Source organism: Lichenostomus cassidix, chromosome 3, assembly GCF_008360975.1.
Source record: "Lichenostomus cassidix isolate B80296 chromosome 3, HeHo_3.0, whole genome shotgun sequence".
Lineage (NCBI taxonomy): Eukaryota > Metazoa > Chordata > Aves > Passeriformes > Meliphagidae > Lichenostomus > Lichenostomus cassidix.
Genome location: NC_139483.1, coordinates 112,439,915 through 112,463,272, shown reverse-complemented (window position 1 = coordinate 112,463,272; position 23,358 = coordinate 112,439,915). Strand labels below are relative to the sequence as shown.

Genomic DNA, 23,358 nt, shown 5'->3' with positions numbered 1-23,358 from the left:
TGAAAGTATTCACTATCTTGTCCCGATATAATTCACAGACTCTCACAAGCGCACACAGCTCTGCTGTCTGAGCTAACCATGTGGGTGGCAACCTCCCCCCTTCTTCTAATTCTCTTCCCTTAATGATAGCATATCCTGTAACTTGCTTCCCTTCTATCAACTTTGAAAACCCATCAATAAACACATTTTCTCCCTCAGGCTAAGGAGTGTCTCATAAGTCTTCTCTAGCCCTGGTCTGAAGATCTATCACTTGAATGCAGTCATGGGCTTCTTCCTGGCCCCCCTCTCCAGGGCCATTCAAACAGAAGGCTGGGTTAAACCCTTCCCCACTTCTCAATTCTAAGTCCTCCTGTTCCATTAAACAAGATTCATGAAGTAATAACTGAGCGCTGGTCATCCACTTAGAGGCTCTTTCAGTTCACAAAGTTTTAACTTGGTGTAAAACTTTAACTATCAGATATCCTCCTAGTGTCAGTTTTTGGGCCTCAGTTCCCATCAAGGCTGTGGCTGCACAATTCTGCAGACGATGTGGCCTCTGGCTACAATCTAAGACATTCTGAGACAATGAGTAGCCTCTGGCTTCTGGGTCTAACAGCTTAGAAAAAAAGCAACAGGCTGCCATGTTCCCCAAAAGCAGCTGCCAAATTCCCGAAAGCATGAGGGGACAACACTTTCCCCAAAAGCTGCTTACAAAATCCAAAGCAGGTATTGGAACCTGCTTTTTCCCAGGCAGGAGACTTTAACATCAAAATCAACTCAGACACCGAGACTCTAACTCAGAGAGGACTGGAACCCCTCGGGGACTTGAACCCCAGAAAAAAACACGGCAGCTATCAGACTTGCTTTTTCCAAAGCAAAAAGGGGCCACCTCTCTCCCAGGCAGCGGCCACAAAATCCACTACAGGTATCAGACCTTCTTTTCTCCAAAGCACAAGGGGGACCAATTTCCCCAAAAGCAGCTTGCAAACTCTTGCAGGACTTGAACCTGCAATTCTTTATAGTTGAGATTTCAACTCAATGCTCTCCAAAGCACCTGAGCAAAACCCTGCTCAAAAACACCTTGCAGGACTCAAACCTTCTTTTACAAGGAAACCTTGTTTTCAGCACTGTGCAAGACTCAAACTTGCCTTTTACAAGGCAAAAACACTTTGCAGGACCTGAAGCTGACTTTTGGCACTCCCAGAGCATGGGGAAACCACACTTTGGGGTTTATTTCAGCATAAGCCTTCTCAGACATTTTACACGGAGATACCACAGTGTTAGCCTCTGTATAATTCTTCACAATGCCTTCTGCTGACTGTCTGCTCTTCTCCTTTAGAATTTTGGGCCTTTCCTTCCTGCTGCTCTTCCTCCTGAGTTCTCGAGGTGGTTCCCATCCTCCTCTTCTCCACACCCCACCGTGTGCCTCAGGCCTGCCACTGCTGCTGTTCTGTGTCCCCTGAGCTGGGGCCCTCAGCTGCCTGTGTCCACTGGGAAGCCAAGGCTGGGAGCAACAGGAGCATCTGCTGTGAGGTGAGTGAGGGGAATCAGAGCCAACAGCCCTTACACAGATTGCCCAGATCTGCACGGATTTCCAAGGGAAAGCTGCCCTGAAAGTTCTGGAAGGGTGCAGGAGCCCAGTCCAAGCCCGTCGGATCAATATCTGTGCTGGTAAGAGTCTTGTGGCCGTGGTTGAATGGAAACTGAATGCATGGGAAGGTTTTGTGCATGGAATAAATCTCCCCAATATCCAAGTGAATTGAGACTGGGACGGTTCTGAGGGTTGTTTTCTTTTGCTGAGACAAACTTTCTAAACAATATTAAAGTGGTAATATAAAGGGCAGTTCTTTAATGGAAGCTATCAGGTGCAGAAAATACAGCTATGCACATGTGCTGTATCAGATTTCTACAGTTTTTAGAAGTTTTTGTAGTTAGTATACCTAGCAAGTACATCCAATAGGAGACTGGTTGCCCTGGTGACCCACCCCTTGGGCCAGCCCCATGGAGTCTCTCTCTTAGCTCTATATTTTGTTGTGTCTCTTAAGTGCTGGTACAAGCAAGGTGTCCTTGTTAGAAATTATTTGCTTGAAAATAAGACTACACTAAATTTTAAGAAGGTGTCATAAGTGTATGAGAAAGGATAACCTACTATTTTAAATGTGTGAAAGTGTTAAAAACTATACATCTGTATATTAAAAATCTACAAAGCTACAAATAGATAAAAAGCAAAAAAAACTTTAGGCAACACTGTAACAGTGTCAAATACCCCAAATGTGTAAAGGCAGGTGTGCAGTGAGAGCGCCAGCTCTGTTAGGGTGAGAACCATGGAATCATGGAATGGCCTGAGTTGGAAGGTGTTTTGCCAGTGGGCAGGGTCAGCCCAAAAGACACAGACACCAACTTAAGGAATGAATGTAGTTTACTGTAATGCAAAACTGCAGTTGTACAAAGGATTTTTCACACCCTAGAACAGTTAAATGTACAGAGGTGAACTGAGGTCGCTTTACTCTAGTTTGTCAGAAAGGAGAAATACCAATCAGATATTCTCAAGAGGTCCCAAATACACAAAAGTTCGCAGGCAAAAAATACATTATTAAATTAAGGAACTTTGGCAAAGGATTTAATACAACACCAAATTCAATATAAAACACTAACATATATAGTGTTAGTGTTAGAATAAACAGAGCATTAATTTGGTATTTAACTTAGCGGAAACCTTGCCCAGTCAACCTAGAAACCTTTAAACCCATAAGATTTTTAGTTACCCAAAAATGTTCCATGTAAAGAGGATAAGAAGAAAGAAAGAAAGACAGAAGAGATACAGAAAACCACACATATAGCTACCAACACCTAGGGTTCCAGGGTGGGTGAAATAGAAAAACCGCAGGGAAGCTGGCAGGTTCCAGACACATGTGGTTCCCACATGGCTTTTAAGCCCCAGGGTCTTTGTGAGCCCTCCCTCCCTGGTGGGACTTTGTTGCTCGGCTACTCAGAGGCTGGGTTAGAATGCTGCCAGGGTGTGACTGTGTCCTGGTTTAAAAGACAGGTATCTGCTGAGTGTTACAAATGGAGAGGGGAGCACTTGGGTAAGTCCCTGCCTCTGCCCAGGCCTCTGGCAGTAGGCAGTAGCTTTATTGAGGTAGCCAGCACCCCAAAACCACTCTCACTTGCAATTTCTTTATAATGGATGATCAGGCCAATTACAACATGGACTATTTTTTGAAAGGACCAAGGAAAACAGACATAAGACTTTAAACAGGAATAAAATGAAAAAGGTCTACTAGGAGATAAAAATGCAGTGCACAATAATAAAGGTACCTATGTTACAGCTAGCAAAGAAATAGCAATGTCACTTACCAACGAATGATAGTGGTGGGCAGAGAATCTCCTAATTCTGCTCAATCCCCTGGGGAAGTAACTTGATGTCCATATCTTGGTCATCAAGGAGAACACTCCATACACTCGGAGAGCGTAAGAGATTTCTGATTTCATGAAAATCACAGTGGTCTTTTATAGTTGTAAAAGTGCTTGTGTCTGTAGTCACTAATTTTGGTTATCCTTTCCCACGAATTCAAAAGCACAATGTTTATTGCTGGCTAAGGAGATTCTGAGCTGAGATAGCTCACTACAAGGCAAGAGATTCTGCTGATGTAGCCCTATGGTTGAAGTAGATAAGTCTCAGGGATGAAAGGTCCTGTCACACCAAGGAAGGTGGCAACCATCCTGGAATGAAAAAGATGACGCCCTACCTCCAAATGATTATAACTTTGAAATTACAGGACTTTCAGGAAAAGATATGGGAAAAGGAATAGCAGTATAACAGTTCTTTAATATACATATATACATATATGTGTATATATATGTATATACACATGTGTGTGTATATGTATAGATATAACAAGACAGACAAACAGCAACAACACAAAAATAAAAAAAAGAAAAATAGAAAAAAAAAAAAAAGAAAACTTACTAACAGCCTTCTCCTGCCCATCAAGCAAATTCCCCTTTGGTGTAGTTAGGACCACAACCAGCAGGGGCTGGTGTTGGCTTGTGTCAAGGAAGAGGGGCTGCAGTGATTCCTCTGTGGCTTCAGGGGGTGCTCCAATGCAAGCCCTGAGCCTCCCCAGGGGTTAATGGCAGCCCTGAGAAGAGAGAAGATGGGGGCGGTTGGAGGGTGGTGTTTGGTTTCCCTGTACCCTCGAATGTCTGGTGTGGCATCCTGGGGATGGCAGCTCCAGTGAGGTTCCAGGCCACCAGCAGCTGGGAAGGTGCTCTCAATAGGCAGTAGGAGAAACTCCACAAGAGCACCCAACCCCCTGGGTGGGAAAAGTCCAGCACCAAACACCTCAAGCATCTCCTGTTCAAGCCAGGCAAAGACTGAACAACCCCATCTAAGAAATTTCCAAACCCACACTGTTTCTCCCCCTCCCTCAGAGCCATTCCAATGGTATGCCAAGGCATTGGCTACTTCTTTTGTAATTGAGGCCCATTTGCCATTTCCATGACAACAAATGGGAAGAAAATTCCCTGAAGAAACCTAACCTCCAACATCATCCACCTGAATTTTTTTCCCATACCAACACACTACATGAAGCTTAGACCTTTAAACTATATACATACATGTGTTATCCTAATTATATACATATATACATGCAGATATGGCATACATGGATACAGGCATAGTGTCATGGACAACTCGCCTCAAAATAAGGTCCCCTTGAGGTATACATTGTTTTTCTCCATCTTTCTGCATTACCCATGAAGTGCAACCCGGTCCCTGAGCAAAGACAACCCCATGGATGGGTTTGTCTTTGCTTGAGGCAGAATTTATCCAGTCTTTCCTAACATACCTCTCATATGCACCACTGGAACCTTATCTCTATATGTTGTATGCAGGGGCTCACATTCGGCAGGGTCAGCTCGGTTGGTGGAACCTCTGGTGCTAACTAACCGTGTAGCCTATACTAAATGGAGATCCCACTGCTTGGAGGTCCTACCTCCCACTGCCTTCAATGTTGTTTTTAATAGTCCATTGCACCGCTCCACTTCCCCAGCAGCTGGTGCATGGTAAGGAATGTGGTACACTCATTCAATACTGTGTTCTCCAGCCCAGGTGTTTATAAGGCTATTCTTGAAATGAGTCCCATTGTTGGACTCAGTTATCTTGAGGGTATCATGTCTCCAAAGGACTTGCCTTTCAAGGCCCAGGATGGTGTTCTGGGTGATAGCATGAGGCACATGGGTGATCTCCAGCCATCCAGTGATTGCTTCTACCATTGTGAGCACGTAGCGCTTGCCATGGCGGGTTTGCAGCAATGTGATGTAATCGATCTGCTAGACCTCCCAGTACTTATATTTGGATCACCGCCCACCGTACCTCAGGGGCTTTACCCACTTGGCCTGCTTGATTGCAGTGCAAATCTCACAATCATGGAGAACCTGGGAGATACAGTCCATACAGATCCACCCCTCGGTCTTGTCCCCACTTATAGGTGGCATCTCTGCCCTGTTGTCCTGAGGCATCATTGGCCCATCGAGCTAGGAACAACTCTCCCTTGTGTTCCCAGTTCAGATCTATCTCTGACACCTCTATTTTCGCAGCCTGATCCACCTGTTTGTTGTTTCGGTGTTCCTCATTAGCTCGACTCCTGGGGACATGGGCATCCACATGACAGACCTTCACAGGTGTCTTCTCTACCCGAGTTGCAATGTCTTGTCATCCTTCAGCCGCCCAGATTGGTTTTCCTCTACGCTGCCAACTGGCCTTTTTCCACCTCTCCAACCAACCCCACAGAGCACTGGCTACCATCCATGAATCAGTGTAGAGGTAGAGCTTTGGCCACTTCTCTCATGCAACAATGTCCAGGGCCAACTGGATGGCTTTGAGTTCAGTAAATTGGCTTGATCCACCTTCTCCTTTGGTAGCTTCTGCATCTTGTTGCATGGGGCTCCCTATAGCTGCTTTCAATTTTCAGTTAGTCCTTACAATTCAACAGGAACCATCAGTGAAAAGAGTATAGCGTGTTTCTTCTGTTGGCAGTGGTTATACAGTGGAGCTTCCTCAGCACATCACCTGTTCCTGCTCCTTTTTGTCCATGAGACCAAAGTTCTTACCTTTGAAAGGCCAATTCATAATTATCTCCAAGATCCTGGGGCGATTTGGGTTTCCAATATGGGCACACTGTGTAATCAAGGCAATCCACTTACTCCATGTAGTGTTGGTGGCATGATGGGTAGAAAGAACCTTTCCCTTGAACTTCCATTCCAGCACCAGTAGTCGGGGTGCCAGGAGAAGCTGTGCCTCTGTGCCAGTCACCTCTGAGGTGGCTTGAACTCCTCCATAGGCTGCCAGAATTTCCTTCTCTGTTGGGGTGGGGTTGGCTTCAGACCCCCTGCAACTTCAGCTCCAGAATCCAAGTGGTCTGCCTCAAGTCTTGCCAGGCACCTTCTGCCGAAGGCTCCAGGACAAACCATTGTTCCCAGCTTTAGAGTAGAGTACATTCTTCACTTCTGGTCCTGTCCTGACTGGGCCAAGGGCTACTGCATGAGCAATCTCCTGCTTGATCTGGGCGAAAGCCTGTTGCTGTTCGGGACCCCAGTAGAAATTGTTCTTGTGGGTTACTAGGTGGAGAAGGCTCACAATATGGCTGTGCGCAGGAATGTGTATGCTCCAGAAACCCATGGCGTCTAGGAAAGCTTGCGTTTCCTTCTTGCTGATTGATGGAGACATTGCTGTGATCTTGCTGATGACCTCAGTGGGTATCTGATGCCATCCATCTTGCCGATTCACTCCCAGGAACTGGATGTCTCAGACAGGTCCCTGGACCTTACTCTTTTTGGTGGCAAAACCAGCTTCCAAGAGAATCTGGATGATCTTTTCTCCTTTCTCAAATACTTCTGTTGCTCTGTTCCCCCCGAAAATGATGCCACCTATGTACTGCAGATGTTCTGGAGCCTCATGCTTTTCCAGTGCAGCTTGGATCAGTCCTTGGCAGATGGTGGGACTGTGCTTCCATCCGTGGGGCAGTTGATCCCAAGTATATTGCACGCCCCTCCAGGTGAAGGTAAACTGGGGCCTGCACTCTGCTGCCAGAGGGATGGAGAAAAATGCATTTGCAATGTCAATAGTAGCATACCACTTTGCTGCCTTGGACTCTAGCTCATGCTGGAGCTCCAGCATGTCCGGCACAGCAGCACTCAGAGGTGGAGTCACCTCATTCAAGCCATGATAGTCCACAGTCAATCTCCATTCTCCATCAGATTTGCACACAGGCCAGATGGGGCTGTTAAAGGATGAGTGGGCCTTGCTGACCACCCTTTGGCTCTCCAGCTAATGGATCATCTTGTGGATGGGAATCACACCATCTTGATTAGTTCAATACTGCTAGCAGTAGTTGAGGTAACTCATTGTTCTTCCATCCTCAGGAGTCCTGCTGCAGAATGATTTTCTGATAGTCTGAGCAAGGTGTTCAAGTGCCTAATGGCCTCTGTCCCCACAGCAGCAATCCCAGAAGCCCACCTGAGTCCTTTTGGGTCTTTGAAATAACCACTCTGGAGGAAATCTATGCCCAGAATACATGGGCCCTCTGGACCAGTCAAAATGGGATGTTTCTGCCACTCCTTCCCAGTCAAGCTCACCTCAGCTTCCAGCAGGGTCAACTGTTGCCATGCCATGCCAGCAACAGAAATGGTTTCTGCCCCCACATGTCCCGACAGTATTAAAGTACACTGCACACCGGTGTCAACCAAAGCCTCATATTTCTAATGTGGTCCTAATGTGCCAGGCCATCAGATCCATGCAGTCCAAAAGACTCTATTTTCCCAGGCCTCTACCTGGCTAGAGGCAGGCCCCCTCTAGTCCTGGCTACCATTCACTCCCTGGGTGTACATTCTGGAGATTCCTTCAAGGGGATCGGAGATATCATGCTCCCTTCTGTTATACCTAGCAGCTCGGTCACAGGAAGCTGAGTCTACATTCATTTTGTCAGAACTCTCAGTCAGTGTTTTCCTCCTTGACTTTATGCACCTGTGCTGCCAGGACAGAAGTGTGATTTCAATCCCACCTTTTCATATCTTCCCCATGCTCACACTGGAAATACCACAGGTCAGCTTGCGGGGTGCACCCCCTCTCCCTAGCTGGGGGATGTCAGGCTCTGACACTGGGGCCTCCAACTCACACTGGTGCCACATAGGAATGATTTTTCCTCACCTCCTCCCTAATCTCTTCTTTGAGACTCTTACCCACAGCAGAGACGTGAATCTGCATTGGGCCATTGACCACACTCTCATAATTCTTGAGTTTGCTGGATACAGAACCCACTGTATCTTGGTTGTCCTTGGCATTAATTGTTGCCATGAAGTGGAGTATTGGAATAGCCCTAGATGTGCCAGGGTCCACAACATTTGCCCTGTGCACCTGACCTTGTCAGGGTCATTGTAATTCTCTCTGTCCCTTCCAAAAAGGGTCTCTAATAATGCCATTTCTCTCATGCGCTGGATCCGTTCCTCAGTGGTCTTCCAGGGCATTCTATGATGGTGCTCCTGCAGTCTGTCTGTCTCAGAAACAGTCTGTCTCTGTCTCAGAAACAAACCTCTCTCTTACAATCATTAGAAGCTGCTCCCAGAGAGGAAGGGGAGAGTGTGTGAGCGCTGCCTGTTGGTGCTGGGAGCAGCAGGCTGGGCCAGCCAGCAAGCAGTGCAGCCGTGGGGCTGGGCAGAGGGTGTAGGATGCAGGCAGGGCTGTTGGATGGGCAGAGACTGTGCTAGTGCTGGGGAGAGCCAGGAATGCCCTCAGCTGACTGCACTTGTAGATGGAGGAGTCCTAGGGGGAAGGGCGTGGGAGATGGTGAAGGCAGCACCTTGTCCAGGGCAGGGTGTGTGGGTGTGGGTGTGGGTGTGTGGGTGTGGGTGTGTGTGTCTGTGTGTTGTCTCTGGGATACACACTCAGCTTCAGGGCAGATCCCGTAAACAGGAAAGCCCCAGGCCCATCCAGTGTGCTGGGAAGAAGGTCCTGGGTCCTGTGCCGTGCCAGGCTGGGCTCCAGCAGCTGGCTGGGAGCAATCCCCAGGGCCACAGCTGCTGCACAGCCTCTGCCAGGAGCCTGGGGCCTCTGACAACACAGCTAAGGGAAAGTCTCTTTTCTTCCTCTACAGCCATGGCTTTGCAGGAAGACACACGAGAGGAGGATGCAAAGGCACAGCTCCTGGCAGACGCATTTCAGGAGGAAGGACTGGATGCTGAATACTGGCTGCCCAAAATGTCAGAGATCCTGGGAGTCAAGTGCAAGGAAGCCCTGCAACATCTGGAATACAAAGACTACCTCAGGCTGGAGTGTGAAGTACAGCAACCCTGGGAGAAAAAGGCACTCCAGAAACTCCTGAAAATTACAGACAACAAAACAACTTCTAATGAGCTGCAGCAGCATAACTTAGAGAAGACAAAGCAGAGACAAGAATTGGCAAAACAAGCCCTGCATGCTCTGACAGAAATGCTCAAAAGCCACAGCCACAGCCAGGATTCTCTGAGGGAGAAAGCAGAGACTCTGTGGCAAGCCATGGAGATTCCCAAAGAGTTCTGGCCACAGCCAAAGCAACCCTTGGCAGATATGCTGGAGAGCATCCAGAAGCAGCTGGAGCAGCAGGAGTTGTCAGCAGTCAGCAGGGAGAACATCTCTGACACAGAGGTGCTGAGGCGGGCGTCGGGGGGACTGGCCCTGCAGGGCATCTACAGAACCAGCAGAACTGAAGATGTGCTGGCACAGCGAGAGCAGCTCCTCAGGGTTCCTGAGGGATTCCAGCTCACTGGTCCAGAGCAAGGATCACTGCTTGAGAGGAAGGAGTTCTCCTCCTCTGTGGCAGAATCCACTTTTACCAAGTCCATGGAGCAGCTGGGCTTCAGCATCAGTGTTTCAGCCAAAGCTGTGTCCTGGGGAATTAATCTGGGAGAGGGTGTAGATCACAGCAGCTCCTCACAGTCACAGGACACCCACCAGTCCTGCTCTGAGCAGAGCTACTTTTGCACCACCATGTACCAATACATCCCTCTGGCCTCCTGCTACTTCCCAAGGCATCAGCTTCGCCTCTTGGATGCAGCTCTGCGGGAGCTGCAAGACATGGAGCAAATTTTGAGCTGCAGTGGGGAAAAAGACAAACTCACACTGTTGAAGATGTGTGAGAGTTTCTTCAGCAGGTTTGGGTCCCATGTAAACCAGGGTCCCATCCACTTTGGGGGGATATTCTGGTGGAAGGCGTCTACAGGAGGATTCAGAGCTGAGCAGCAGGAAGAGATGAAGCAACAAACCTCTGAAGCACTGAACAGCTTTGTCATGGCCAGCTATGGTGACTTTGGGGACACTATAGGAGGGGCCATGGATATTTCCAAATGCAGCCCACGGGCTTCTGTCCTGGGAAGAGCCAGAGAAAGTTCCCACACAGACATTCAGCTCTACGTGGTCAACACAGGGGGCCCATCAGACACAACTTCTCTTCCTCAGTGGAAAAAGGGGCTCGTGTCTGATAACACAACGTGGAGCGTTATCGACCGTGGCTTTGAGCTGATCCCAGTGTGGGAGGTGATCCTGTGCAATCACAGCAGGGATTTTCAGTCTGTTGGTCAGATGAGCAGAGCCCTCAGGGCTGCGTACAAAGTACTGATGAATCAGAGCATCGACATCGCTTTTGGACAGGAACTGGACAGTGCAGTTCAACAGGCCAAAGATTTCATGGAGACTGTGAAGACCTGGGACGTGATGGTAGATGAAGAGAAGCTGCTCATGCTGGTGGAGCTAAAAGATTATCTGAATGCAAAAACCAAGAACTACAGTGTGTGGATCAACATGTGCCTGTCGGACAAAGCCCTGCAGGACTTCCTGGTGAGTACTGTGCGGAGTTGCCAGGAGTCACCTCCAGAAAACACCACCTCTATCAAGGTAAATTTGAGGAGCCTCCTGGATCCTCATATCTACTCTGTCAAGGACTTCCCTGAGGCTTCCTTCATTATGCAATGGATCTTCCAGAAGGAGCAGAGGCTTCCCAAATCTCCCAAAGTCTCTGAGCTTGAAGAGCTCATCAAAACACTGCAGCAAATGATGGAGCACATCCATGCTGTCACCTATGCACCAGAAAGCTCTGCTTCTGCTGTTCATGAAGCAAAGATAGAAGCCACCCTGACCACCAGCCTTGCCATTTCTTCCTTACTTCAGTCTCTCCAGGAAAGGGCTCAGAAGGACATGGAACTCCTGGTGCTCTTGATTGTGACCAGCACGGGGTACCAGGTGGAAAGCAGCACTTTTCCATACCTTCTTGGACACCCAGAAATTCAGTACATGGCCAAGGAAATGGAAGCGGCACATGAGGAGTATGTGAACCTGAAGGAGCAAGATGCCAACAGAGCTGAGGCCTCCCTTCTGCTGCTGGGTCTGACTGTGACACCTGAAATTCAAGAGCTGTCCCCTGAGCAGAAGAGGGAGCGTTTAGTTTTCATGGAAGATAACATGAAAGGCTTGTGGTCCACACGGATCAAGAATCTCCTCCAAAAGCACAGTGCAGGCACAGACTGGGAGAGGCTGGAACAGGACTTGCATTCCTTGGTCAGTGGGTGCTTGGACGACAAATGGGATGAACAGAGGTTGCCGAACATACTCACTGAAATGGAAGACACTTTTCCAACACCTGAGCCCCCCAGTCAATCCCAATCCAAGTCAGATGGCAGCGAATCCCAAGCAAATGAAGCCACTGCAAACCAGAAGTTCCTCCAGTTGCTCCAGCGCCTTGGACTCGAAAGTCACTATCCAAGAAAAATGGGGATGGGATATTTCCACACCATCAGCAAGACATCTCTGCAGGACAGCCAACCCAGCCAGGACAAGGAACTGCCATTCCAATTCTTGCAAAAGGCGTTAACTGTGGATTACCAAGTGAGGTACCTGACTTGCTGGGATGAGAGTAACCCTGGACTCGCACCCCTGCCACAAACCATAGAGCAAGGGCAGGAACGCTCAGATTCATTTGAAAACTTTCTTGATAATCTCACAGAAGCAGCCCCTGAACCTGCAAGCAGGGACAGCCACGTGCACCCCATGGACCTGCAGATGGCCATTTTCCATTGCGCTGATGACTTCCTGAGACAGACCCTTGCAACCAAGCTGGCGTTCTGCCAACTGGCACTGCCTCTGCTGGTGCCCAACCCATGCACTTCACACATCGAGTTCCCACTCTTTGCCCTCAGCCAAATCCAAAGGAGCTGGAAAGAGGTGGAGAAGTCAGGAAAGCAGGCTGCAATCAACAGTTACAATAACAAACTCATGTCTCAGGCACAGACACCCATTGTGTCCTTCATCCGCATTGGCAGCTCAGCCTCCTCTTCCAAGTCTCAGCTCCTGAACGCTCTGCTGAGCAAACGCAAACACGACACTTTCTTCCACCGCCACTGCAGAGGCAGCACCAGAGAGTGTTTGCTGATGGAAGGGGTGGTGGAGATCGCCTGGTACTGCCCCCGAGGAAGCCCTGATGACACCTTTGAGTGCTGCGTGGCTTTCTGTAACCTGCATGGAGACGCCAGGGATCATGGAGCACAGCTGCAGTTCCTGAAGGAGATATCTGCTGTCAATGTGGCTCTCATATCTGAGTCAGAGCACATGGACAACAGGGGGAAACAGCTTCTGCAGGGCCTGTGGCAGTCACAACGGCCTCTGGTTTGTCTTCTCACAGAAAAAGAGAACGTTGCAGCTGGACAACCCAGCAAAAACATAAAAATAGGGATCAAGAACAGAAACGAAGCAGAACTGATGCTCCAGCTAACCAAAACAATCAGGGATCTCCTGAAAGGGTCTAATCCATGTTTCAGCCTGGACGACTGCCTGGAAAAAGCTCGCCAACATGGATTCTTAGTGGATGCAGATCAGCCCGCATGTGTGACAGCCAAAGGAATGGCAAAGGAGCTAGTGGACCTTCTGAAGAAAGAGAAACTGTCCAAGATTAAATCCCAGCTGCTGCCCCTTCAAGGAAAACTGTGGTACCTGTGGTGCAAAAAGGACAAAGAACTCACTCGCTTGCAGGAGAAGAGGAACAAGAGCATCGAGCATCATCGCAGCCAAATTGAAAATGAGAAGGCAGCAATAAGAAGAAAACAACTTGAGCGAGCTTTCCCTCTCAACCCACTGATGAAATCATTCCTTGGCTTTCTCCAGGCACCACCAGCAGATACCAAGAAATATTTCCTGCACTGGATGAAGGTCTTTATGGATGACCTGTCCTGTGGCCGCCTTGAAGAACTGAGGAGAGATTATCACAAGTTATGGTCTGAAATCCTGGCAAAAAAAAAAAGCAAGGAAAAAACCACTGTAAACACTGAGTTGCTGATACAGTTGGATGCTCTCTCTGATGAAATCAATGATTCCTCCATTGGCCTGGAGCACCTTATGCGAGAGGTAGGGCAGATTTATGAAGCTCTGGAATTAATGGACTCAAAGAATGAGTATTTTGCCAAACTACCTGAGATTGCAGCAGATCTGATGGCTTTGGGGTATCCTGTGGAGCTGATGGATGGGGATGCTTCTTACCTGCCCTTGCACTGGGTGGGAGCAATCTTGGACAGCTTAATTGAGAGGCTGGGGGACAAACGAGTGTTTGTGCTCTCCGTGCTCGGCATCCAGAGCACAGGCAAGTCAACCCTGCTGAATGCCATGTTTGGTCTGCAGTTCAACGTCAGCGCGGGGAGATGCACCCGTGGAGCCTTTATGCAGCTCATCCCAGTGGGTGAGGAGCTGCAGCAAGAGGTGGGCTTTGATTTTGTGCTGGTGGTTGACACAGAGGGACTTCGTGCCATCGAGATGGCCAATAAACAGTCCCTAAACCATGACAATGAGCTGGCCACCTTTGTCATTGGAATCAGCAACATGACTCTGATCAATATCTTTGGAGAAAATCCATCAGAAATGCAAGATGTTCTCCAGATCGCTGTGCAGGCTTTCCTGAGGATGAAGAAAGTCAATCTTTCCCCAAGCTGCATCTTTGTCCACCAAAATGTTGGAGAAGCAACTGCCAAGGAGAAGAATATGGAAGGACAAAGGCGTTTGCAGGAAAAGCTGGATGAAATGACTGTGGTAGCTGCCCAGCAGGAATTCTGTGACATCTCCTCCTTCAGTGACGTCATTGGCTTTGATGTGAACACCCACATTCACTACTTTGCTCACCTGTGGGAAGGAAACCCCCCAATGGCACCACCCAACCCCACCTACAGCCAGAACGTCCAGCAACTAAAGAGCAAAATCCTCCAGGCTGCACAGAAGGAGTCGCAGGGCAGCATTTTGAGGCTCTCAAGCCTGAAAGTTCGTATTGGTGACCTCTGGAATGCTTTGGTCAATGAAAACTTTGTTTTCAGCTTCAAGAATTCCCTGGAGATTGCTGCATACAGGAGACTGGAAACTGCTTTTAGTCACTGGACCTGGAGGCTGAGAAGTCACATCTTAGATGTGCAAATGAGACTGGACAACAAAATTCGGAATGAGGACTTGCAGAATGTCACCAGAGAACACCTTGAAGGGCAGGTGCAAGAGACAAATGATGCCATTGAGAAGGAAGTGGAAAAGTTCTTTGGGGAAGACAAAGACTTTGAGACACTGGTCCAGTGGAAATCAGGCACAGAGCTGAAGCTGAAAGAACTAAAAGAGACTCTGCTTCTTGAAACGAAAAAGAAATGTGAGAATCTTATTGAGCTACAGAAGGAGCAGAGTAAACTGGATGGAAGGAAGTTGGAATATGAAGATGAGCTCCTGAGAAGGAGTAGGGAGTTGGCTGTGACTCTGAAAGGGAAGAGCCTCAGTGACAGAGAACTGAGAGACAACTTTACTTCTGTCTGGAACAAATGGATTGCTGAAGTCTCCCGTGCTGCTCGTCCTCTGGAACAGGTGGATATTGATGTGGAAATTGAAGATGTCCTTTTAGAGCACTTTAATGAGCCAGGTTTCCATGCAAGGATCATATCATTTCCCAAAGACAGAGGATTTTCTTTTGATCCAGAGAAACATGTTATGAAGAAAAAGAGTTACCACATCTTCTCTCGGAGCGTTTCCAATGCTGATGTGATCAAGTTTCAGCACATCACAGAGAACATTATAGCATCTGTGAAGGAAAACATTGATAAGAAGGCAATGGAGAAAAGGGATTACAGTAGAAATTTTATTCATGAAATACTCAATGAAGTACAGGAAGGTGTCAACTCTGTCTCCAGCAATGCAACCTGGACTTTTAACAAAGATTTCAGCATAGATTTGTCTCTGTATCTGTGCAAAATGGCAGCAGAAAGGTTTAAAGCCATGCACGAAGCGTTCCGAAAGGCAAATGACCCAGTCGTGTACCTGAACAGCAAGAGAGAAGATTTCTTCCAGTGTTTCCAGATTTCCTGCCAAGGAGCCACTTCAATCACAACTTTTGTTGTTTTTCTTTGTGACAAGATTGCCCCAGCTCTTCGCAGGGCAGTGTATGAGAGGACAGCTAAAGCCATTGCTGATGACATGCAGGGCAAATTCCCAGATTTCAGGGGAAGCAGAGCTAATCTGGAAACTTGCATCCTGAGATACTTGGCAGAACAAGAAAATTTTGAGTATTTCAAGGAGTACCTTAAGTCTCCAAAACAGTTTTTTTGGATTTACATTAAAAAACGTGTTCAGAGTTACTGTTTAGATGGGAGTGGGAGGCTGGGGATGTTTTTCGATTCCTCCCTTAATCTTCTCTATGGAAACATCCTGTCTGCTGTTTCTTTATCAACCCAAATTGTCAAAGACAGAAAAGACAGAGAGGACAAAATCTCTCTGTGGCTGGATGAGTTTTGCAGTAAGCTGACAGAGGTGATCAACTTGCCCAGAAGTGACCTGAAGGGCATTGAGCATCAGGAGGTCACAGACATTGAGTTCCTGAATGATGTCATGGCAGAAGCTCTGGATGACATGAGGAACAGGCTCAGGAAAGAATTTTCTGATGCTGATTTGAGCTCGTTTCCAAGGCAGCCTCACACCATCCTGGCAGAGCAATTTTCGGGGTGCTGGGAACAATGTCCCTTTTGTGGGGCTGTCTGCACAAACACCATGCAGGAACATGATGGAAAACATCAGGTGGTCTTCCATCGCCCACAAGCTTTGATGGGATGTCAATGGTATATGACAGACAAATTTGTAATTGATATTTGTTCCAGCCTTGTTGCAAGTGATTGCAGATTCAAAGTTGGTGAAGAAAAATGGTTCCCCTACAAGAAATACCAGGATGCAGGACCTCGTTTTTCCAGTTGGAACATTCTTCCTGATCCATCCATGCAGGTCTACTGGAAATGGTTTGTGTGTCATTTCAGGACAGAGCTGGAAGCTTTGTACAAAGGGAAATTTCAGGGTAAAGGAGAAATCCCTGAGGCATGGCAGAGAGTTACCAAGCAGCAAGCACTGTCCGAGCTGGACAAGCGTTAGGCCATGTCCATGGCAAGGAAGAACCACAAGAGCTTTGCAGTTTAGAAGAACTTTGTACCAGGCTTTCCACAAAATGTGGTTTCAATGATGACACAACAAGCAACATGCAGACAATGGTATCTAATTGCTCCCAAATTTGGTGAAATAAGGCATGTTACTGTGGCCAGTGCTCTGCACGTACCTCGCTTCATGATAAAGCCAGAATGCTCTTGCCTTCTTGCCATAAACATTTCCTTCTGCTTTGTCCTAGAGCCAAACCAAAACCCCTCCCTGGGGCAATTGGCCATGTGGCCAAGCTTGAGCCCAAGGGCCAGGGGAAGAGCAAAGGCAGCAGTCTAAGCACCCCTTGGATCAGCTGCTCTGAGACAAGAAGGGACAGTGCCCCAAAGGCAGTTTTCCTGCAGCAAGGAGGTGTCCTGCTCAGAGAAAGGGCTGCAGGACCTGAGGGCAGCTCCCTGCTGGCTGCAAGCTGGGCTGCTTGGCTTTTGGGCATCATCCTTCCCTCCCTCACTGCAGCCTCCTGGATCACCTGAGGCCGTTCTCCCAGCAGGAGCTGTTGTGTCTCTGGGCTCAGGAAAGCAGTGACACTACAGCCCCAGGGCTCAGGCAGTGCTTTCACTGCCTTTCTCAGTGGTGCTCTGCACGTGTCCAGGGCAGCCACTCCTGCTCAGCTGCCTGGGGCTGCTGCCCTTCCCTGCAGCCCTCAGCCCTGGCAGGAGCTGCTCCTGCCCTTGGCCTCGCTGCTCAGCAACAGCCTTTGGAATGGCCCATGTGGAGAATCCCATTTCCCAGCACCTTCTGCAGCAGCCCTCGGGGCAGTGCTGGTGCTGTCCAGGCAGGCTGGTGGCAGCGGAGCTGTGCTCTGGAGAAGGTGGCAGCAGCTGGCACTGCCCCAGGGAGGTGTGGGGGGTTTTGCTGTGCAGGTGCTGCAACGCCGCTGGCCATGCGAGGGCCAAGGCCTCCTGGAGAGCTGGCTGGAGGGCTGCTTCAGCCTCATCCCCTGCACGCTCTGCTAATAAAGGAGTTGATTTGGACTATGCTGCTCTGTGTCTCCTTTATGTTCAGGGGAGCCACAGCTGGGGGTGACTTGAGCTCTGTGTGGTGCAGACAGGCAGGGGACAGGGGGGTGGCACTGGGGGAGGGGGTGTGACAACAGAGGCTCTGCTCCATTCAGGGTCTGTGCTCCAGGAGCAGCTTCACCATCTGCAGGGACAGCAGAGAGGGCAGGAAGCCCCAAACCACAACATCCAGGGAAACCAATGTGAGTGGCAGGTGCCAAGGGAGGCAGCAGTGGGAACCAAGCCTGGCCTGTCACACACACAGAGGGCTGAGAAGGTTCATCCCAGTGAGATTCTCTGCTCTGGAGCTGCTCAGCTGAGAACCTGGGGGACAAAAGGGGAACAGGCCCAAACTCTGCCAAGCCCAGCCCTGGCCAAGCAGACCTGGAGGAAGTGAGAGGAGCCAGAGCTGGGCCATGTGAGTGTGTGCTGCAAGGGCTGAGTGCCAGGGCCTGGGGACACATGGGCTGGCAGGAGATTTGGGCTGACTCCTGGAGCCAGACTGGGAGTCGTGGTGCCCCTTGTCATGGTGTCACCTCCTGGGCTGAGTGGGATTGCTTTGTGTAGCATTGAGGAGCAAGGCTACGATCTCCTTAAGTCTTGTTTAGAAAATCTCCTCATTAAGAAAGAAGCGTGCCTTTCTTTTACCCTTCATCTAGAGGGCTTGGTGTGGATTGGCTGCACACTTGTCAATCACGTGCCTTCCTTTCCAATCTCCATACAGCGTCCACTCATCTCACTGACTAATTCCTGCCTCTTTCAGGTGGCCTTTGGGCGGACCTAACAGCCATCCCCCCCATCTCTCCCTTCTTTGTTTATTCCATGAAAACACGAACCATATCCCGGAACTGAGGTTATTTAGAGCAATCTGAACATGTAATAAGGAAACGGTGTTTTAAAAACACCAACATGAACAATATCAATTCACATACACCATGATGCAACCAATTTCGTGTGGTGACTTGTGGAGACCCTCTGCCCTATGTTCATAATGTTGGCCCCTGACTCCCCCCTTATTTTGTTTTTAAGCTGGGCTATTATCAGTTTTAGTGTTTGGGAGACCTAAAATTCTAAAGCAGGTTGGCCAGTGCCACATGACACCACAGGGCTTCTCTCCTGTGTGTGTGGTTGCCATTAAAAAAAAAGAATAAGTGTTTAACTCTGAAAAAACGAAAAGGGGATAAGAGAGCTCTCTAAATGAATGCATAATAATTTACAGTATTAGTGATTTCTTTATTATCCAATTAAAATCTGTACCAAGGCATCCCCCAGCTAGATCCTTTGCTTGGCTCTGGAGCGTCTGCAGCTGCTCCCTGCCTTTCAGAAACAACCATGCTAATACTTGCAAAGGATAAAGCAGCAACGTTGAAACTTCAGGATGCAAAAGTATGGTAAAGAAAAACAGTCTCACAGATCTGTAACTACTAGAGACTAATTGAGGGGAGTTGTTGCAGGTGATGGAAGTCCAGGATGCATAACAGTGGTGTGTTAGGCCCACTCTATCTATATGGTGGTTCCAAAATGGCCTAAAACATCCCTTCCCCATAATGTATATAGTATGGCAGCGAGAAATGGTGCAATCTGAGCAGTTTGCCCATGGGGGCCAGTAACAAGCCAGAAGTGTGTGCTCTGTATGATGCGCTGCATTCTCGTGCCCCGATTAGGGGCAGGATAGGGTTAATTGTGGGCCAATCAATAGGCCATTCATAGCTTTTTATGATGTAGACATCTTCTCCAGTATCATCAAGACCTTTACATTTTCTGCCATCTATGCTGCATTCCAGGTTGGCTGAACTGTTGTGATAGAGCTTGTCCAAAAGATCTGTGGGTGGCCTGTGCTCCCAAAGCTAGCTGTGCCATGCTTACCCTTCACAGAATCACGGAATCACCGGGTTGGAAAAGACCTTCAAGATCACTGAGTCCAACCCATGCCCTATGTCGGAGTTTGGGGGCCACTGGAATTTTTTCTCCATCCCTGTTACTAAGCAACAAATATCTGGGTGATTAGAGCCATCAAGTCATTTGTAAGAGACAAAAGGGTGTGCTGGGTGGGGCAGGGGAAGGAAGCAGCCGGCTGTTTGAGACTGGCACTCATTCTGTCAGACACCAGGACGAAAGGGACTACTCTTTGCTTCTGGCTGCGACTGCAGGCGATCCAACTGTGCTCTGTCTTCTCCTCCTGGCTGGGTGAGCTTTGATTCAACCTCTTTCCCACTGGGAGTGCACGTTATCCCAGCTGTGTTTCTCGCAGCAGCTGTGGGGGAGTCCGGCTGTCCCTGCCACCTGCCCCATTTCTGCCGCACGAGACTGCAGCATCTGCCGTGACTGCAGAATCCTTGCTACCTCACTGGCTAGCCTGGGAGAGCCAGCCCCAGCCCCCTGCCATCCTGTTTTGCTGCTCCGAGCTTGCCTGCATGCTTCTCAGCCTGGCCGCCATTACCAGCTGCACGAGGCTGACCTGACCCTGCCCCACAGTGTCACCTGCAGCCGCTCGGGAGTCATAGCACCTGCCCTACCTGGCCGGGAGCTCAACAGCGCCCCTGCTGCTTGCGACCATGATTACACCACACAGGAAAGTGTTCGGCAGTTCAAAAAGTCGTCTGCTATTGGTTTCTGGTTCTATTTGTGGTTGCTATTATTATTATTGCTTGTTCATAGATACTAGTAAAGAACGGTTATTCCTTTTCCCATACCTTTGCCTGAAAGCCCCTGATTTCAAAATTAAAATAATTCAGAGGGAAGGGAGATCACATTCTCTGTCCTAAGGGAGGGTTCCACCTCTCTTAGCAGACACCTGTCTTTCAAACTGAGACACCCTAACACCACCTCAACTAAACTATGGCACTGACTGCCACATATCACCACCAAGAAAGAAGAACATATTCAGGTTCCTCAAGGCAGTGTGGAAACCCAGGGTGGTATGGAGAACTGCCAGATAACAACCTGCTTCACCACCTGTTTCCTTGATCTGCTCCTTTTGTTTTGTAAATGTGACCCAAGCAGTGAGTATGGTTCCCATGCCCTAACTGAGGTGGGGATTCAGTTTCATGCACAAAGGAACTCGAGGGAGGTAAAGAATCACTTTCCCTTAGTTCATTATCACAAGCATCACCACTATATTTTCATTAGTGTCAGGGGGATCAAGACACTCAGGCATGTACAAAATTTGGTGGGTTAGCCCCTTTTGCCTGAGTTTGAATTTTAATGGCTGGAAAAATGGCCTATTTTTCTTCTTCTGTATCTCATCAACTACATTTATTGTCTCTGACTAAGCTTTCCTTTACATGCATTCAACAGTGAATGTGTTGCTCCTGTATGTATCAAAAATCTATTACAACCAGGGGTTCAGCTGGGATCATTCCCAGGTCCTTTTCATGCTTCACCCAAAGTCATCTATTTGACTGCCTGCAGAGTGAGCTCTAACACTGAAGGATTCATTCTCTCTGCCTGCAGGCATTCCTGATTCCCTGTTTCCTTGCAAACAGCACATTGATGTTTTCCTAAGGGTCATAATTGAAAACCTCCTCAATTTTTTGATATTGCTCTGCCTCTTCCCTGATAATGCCTTTCTCTCCTTTGGGACCCATCAGACTGGCCATGGCTTTGCCATCCTCACTTTGCCAAGCTGACTCTGTTATTATATAATTTCCATGAAGATTCTACCAATTTATTTACGTTTCTGGAATCCTCTCCCTCCAGTCTATATAACTTCCTTCTGAAGTCCAGAGCTGATCGTCCCATTGGATGGCTGCCATGGGACAATAAATGATGGAGAGTGGCTTGGGGAGCTCTTCCATCAGCTCCCTCAGCTCCCTTGGAAGAATCTCATCCAGCCCTGTAAACTTACAAGTGTCTCAGCAGGTCACCAACTGCCTCCTCCTGGATTACAGGGGATCTGTTCTGTTCCCTTTCCCAAACGACCTGTTTGTCCCCAGGATTATTTGCCTTAATATTAAAGACTGAGGCAAAAAAGGCAGTAAGTACTTCACCCTTTTCCTCTTCCTTGATGACAATGGTCCCTTCTGTGTCCAAAAAAGGATGGAAATTTTCCTTGGCCTGGGAAGGTGGGAACAGTCCTGGAGAGTGGGAGCAGCCCAGGAGAGTGGGAACAGCCTGGGAGGGTGGGAGCAGTCCCAGGAAGGTGGGAGTAGCCTGCGCTGCCGGCACCCGGTGTGCTGCCAAAACCTATTGTCAGTGGCAATCCATTAATTCCATTACACCTACCGCAGCAATCCGCTTAGGGGAAGCCGTGGAGAGGCTGAGAAAGGAGGAGGCATCTCTTAAATACACCTAGGCTTTATCCCGGGGGAAGCGCACAGCCCAGGGCATGGCAAGAGGCCGCAGGGCTCTCAGGCTCTGCTCCAGGTTTGCCACCAGCCTGAAACGTCCTCCACTGCTCCTGGGACAGCTTCACCCGCATCCCGTGTCACTGCTGTCACCTGTGTGTCCCTTGTGCTGCTCTGAGGTTCCCCAGCCCAGCTGTGGCTGCTCCCCCACATCCTGCAGAGGTGTTCTGAGGGCTGGAGCCCCTCTGCTCTGCAGCCAGGCTGGGAGAGCTGAGGATGTGCAGCCTGGAGAAGGATCTGGGGAGACCCTTCCAGTGCGTAAAGAGGCTCCAGGAGAGCTGGAGAGGGACTTGGGACAAGGGATGGAGGGACAGGACACAGGGACTGGCTTCCCAGTGCCAGAGGGCAGGGAGAGATGGGATATTGGGATGGAAATGTCCCTGTGAGGGTGGGGAGGCCCTGTCACAGGCTGCCCAGAGAAGCTGTGGCTGCCCCTGGATCCCTGGAAGTGTCCAAGGCCAGACTGGACAGGGCTTGGAGCAACCAGTGACAGTGGAAGGTGTCCCTGTCCCTGGAATGAGATGGTCTTGAGGGTCCCTTCCTATCCAAATTGCTCTGTCATTTGATGAATCCATCTCTGCCCTCTGCCCTCCAGCCCATTCCCTGCTCCACCTTCTCCCCAAGTTCAGCAGAAAGGACAAACACCAGTAAAAGGTGTGGAAAATTTTATTCTTTATGGAACTTTATTAGCTTTCTGTTTGGCTTAAACACAATAAATATTTCAGCAATAGCATTCAACAGACTGGAATTCACACCCACTGCAGTACCTGAAAACCCAGACTCCGGACTCTGGGAAAGCCATCGGGGTCCCTGGGCTTGCAGCAGCTCAATGTGTGCCACATCAGTGTCCCCTTCAGCCCAAGGGACAGGGGCAGGGCAGTGTCCCTTGGCAGGAAGGGATGGGGGCAGATTTTGAGGTCTCCAACCAGCTCTGACCAAAAGAGCTCTGCAGGTGCCCCAGGCTGAGGCAAATGGCACCTTGGAGGGTGACCAGGGAATTACCCCAAAAATCTCTACTCCTGGGGCAGGGATGGCCCATCCACCACCCTGGAGACCAGCCTAGGGACCTCTCCAGCCAGGTCTGACCACAGCTGGAGGGGCCAGAGGGTCTTTTCCACAAGAACAGAGGTCAGTGTAGCTCCCATCGTCACCATGGAATCACTGGGGTTGGAAAATCCCTCTGAGCCCATCGAGTCCAACCATTCCCAGCACTGCCAAGGCCACCACTGTCCCATGTCCCCATGTGCCACAACCTCATGACTTTTAAATCCCTCCAAGGATAGGGACTCCACCCCTGCCCTGGGCAGCTGTGTCTGGGCTGGACAGCCCTTTCCAGGAAGGAATTGTTCCCAATATCCAACCTAAACCTCCCCTGGCACAGCTGGAGGCTGTTTAATTTTGTCCTGTCCTTATCCCACCAAGAGCAGCCTCTGTCTCACCTCAGCCACTGCTTTGACATAAGGCAGAGGTGAACAAAAGCAGCAGGAGCCAAGGCTGGTTTCTCAAAAGCACCCCTTCCCAA

The 23,358-nt window shown here is 49.1% G+C and overlaps 1 protein-coding gene across 2 annotated transcripts in view; it reads left to right on the top strand.

Annotated features, from left to right (window-relative positions):
- LOC146440545 (interferon-induced very large GTPase 1-like) overlaps positions 1 to 17,466 on the top strand; it is an 82,420-nt gene extending 64,954 nt beyond the window's left edge. The window contains exons 2-3 of one of the 2 annotated variants that reach the window (XM_085057252.1): positions 1,319 to 1,512; positions 9,132 to 17,466. In XM_085057252.1, the coding sequence (XP_084913378.1) occupies positions 9,134 to 16,432 (7,299 nt within the window). In that variant the 5' untranslated portion in view covers positions 1,319 to 1,512; positions 9,132 to 9,133 and the 3' untranslated portion in view covers positions 16,433 to 17,466. Of the gene's footprint in view, positions 1 to 1,318; positions 1,651 to 9,131 lie in introns of both variants that reach the window. The other variant, XM_085057251.1, reaches the window with a different exon arrangement.
- The last annotated feature ends 5,892 nt before the right edge of the window (positions 17,467 to 23,358 follow it).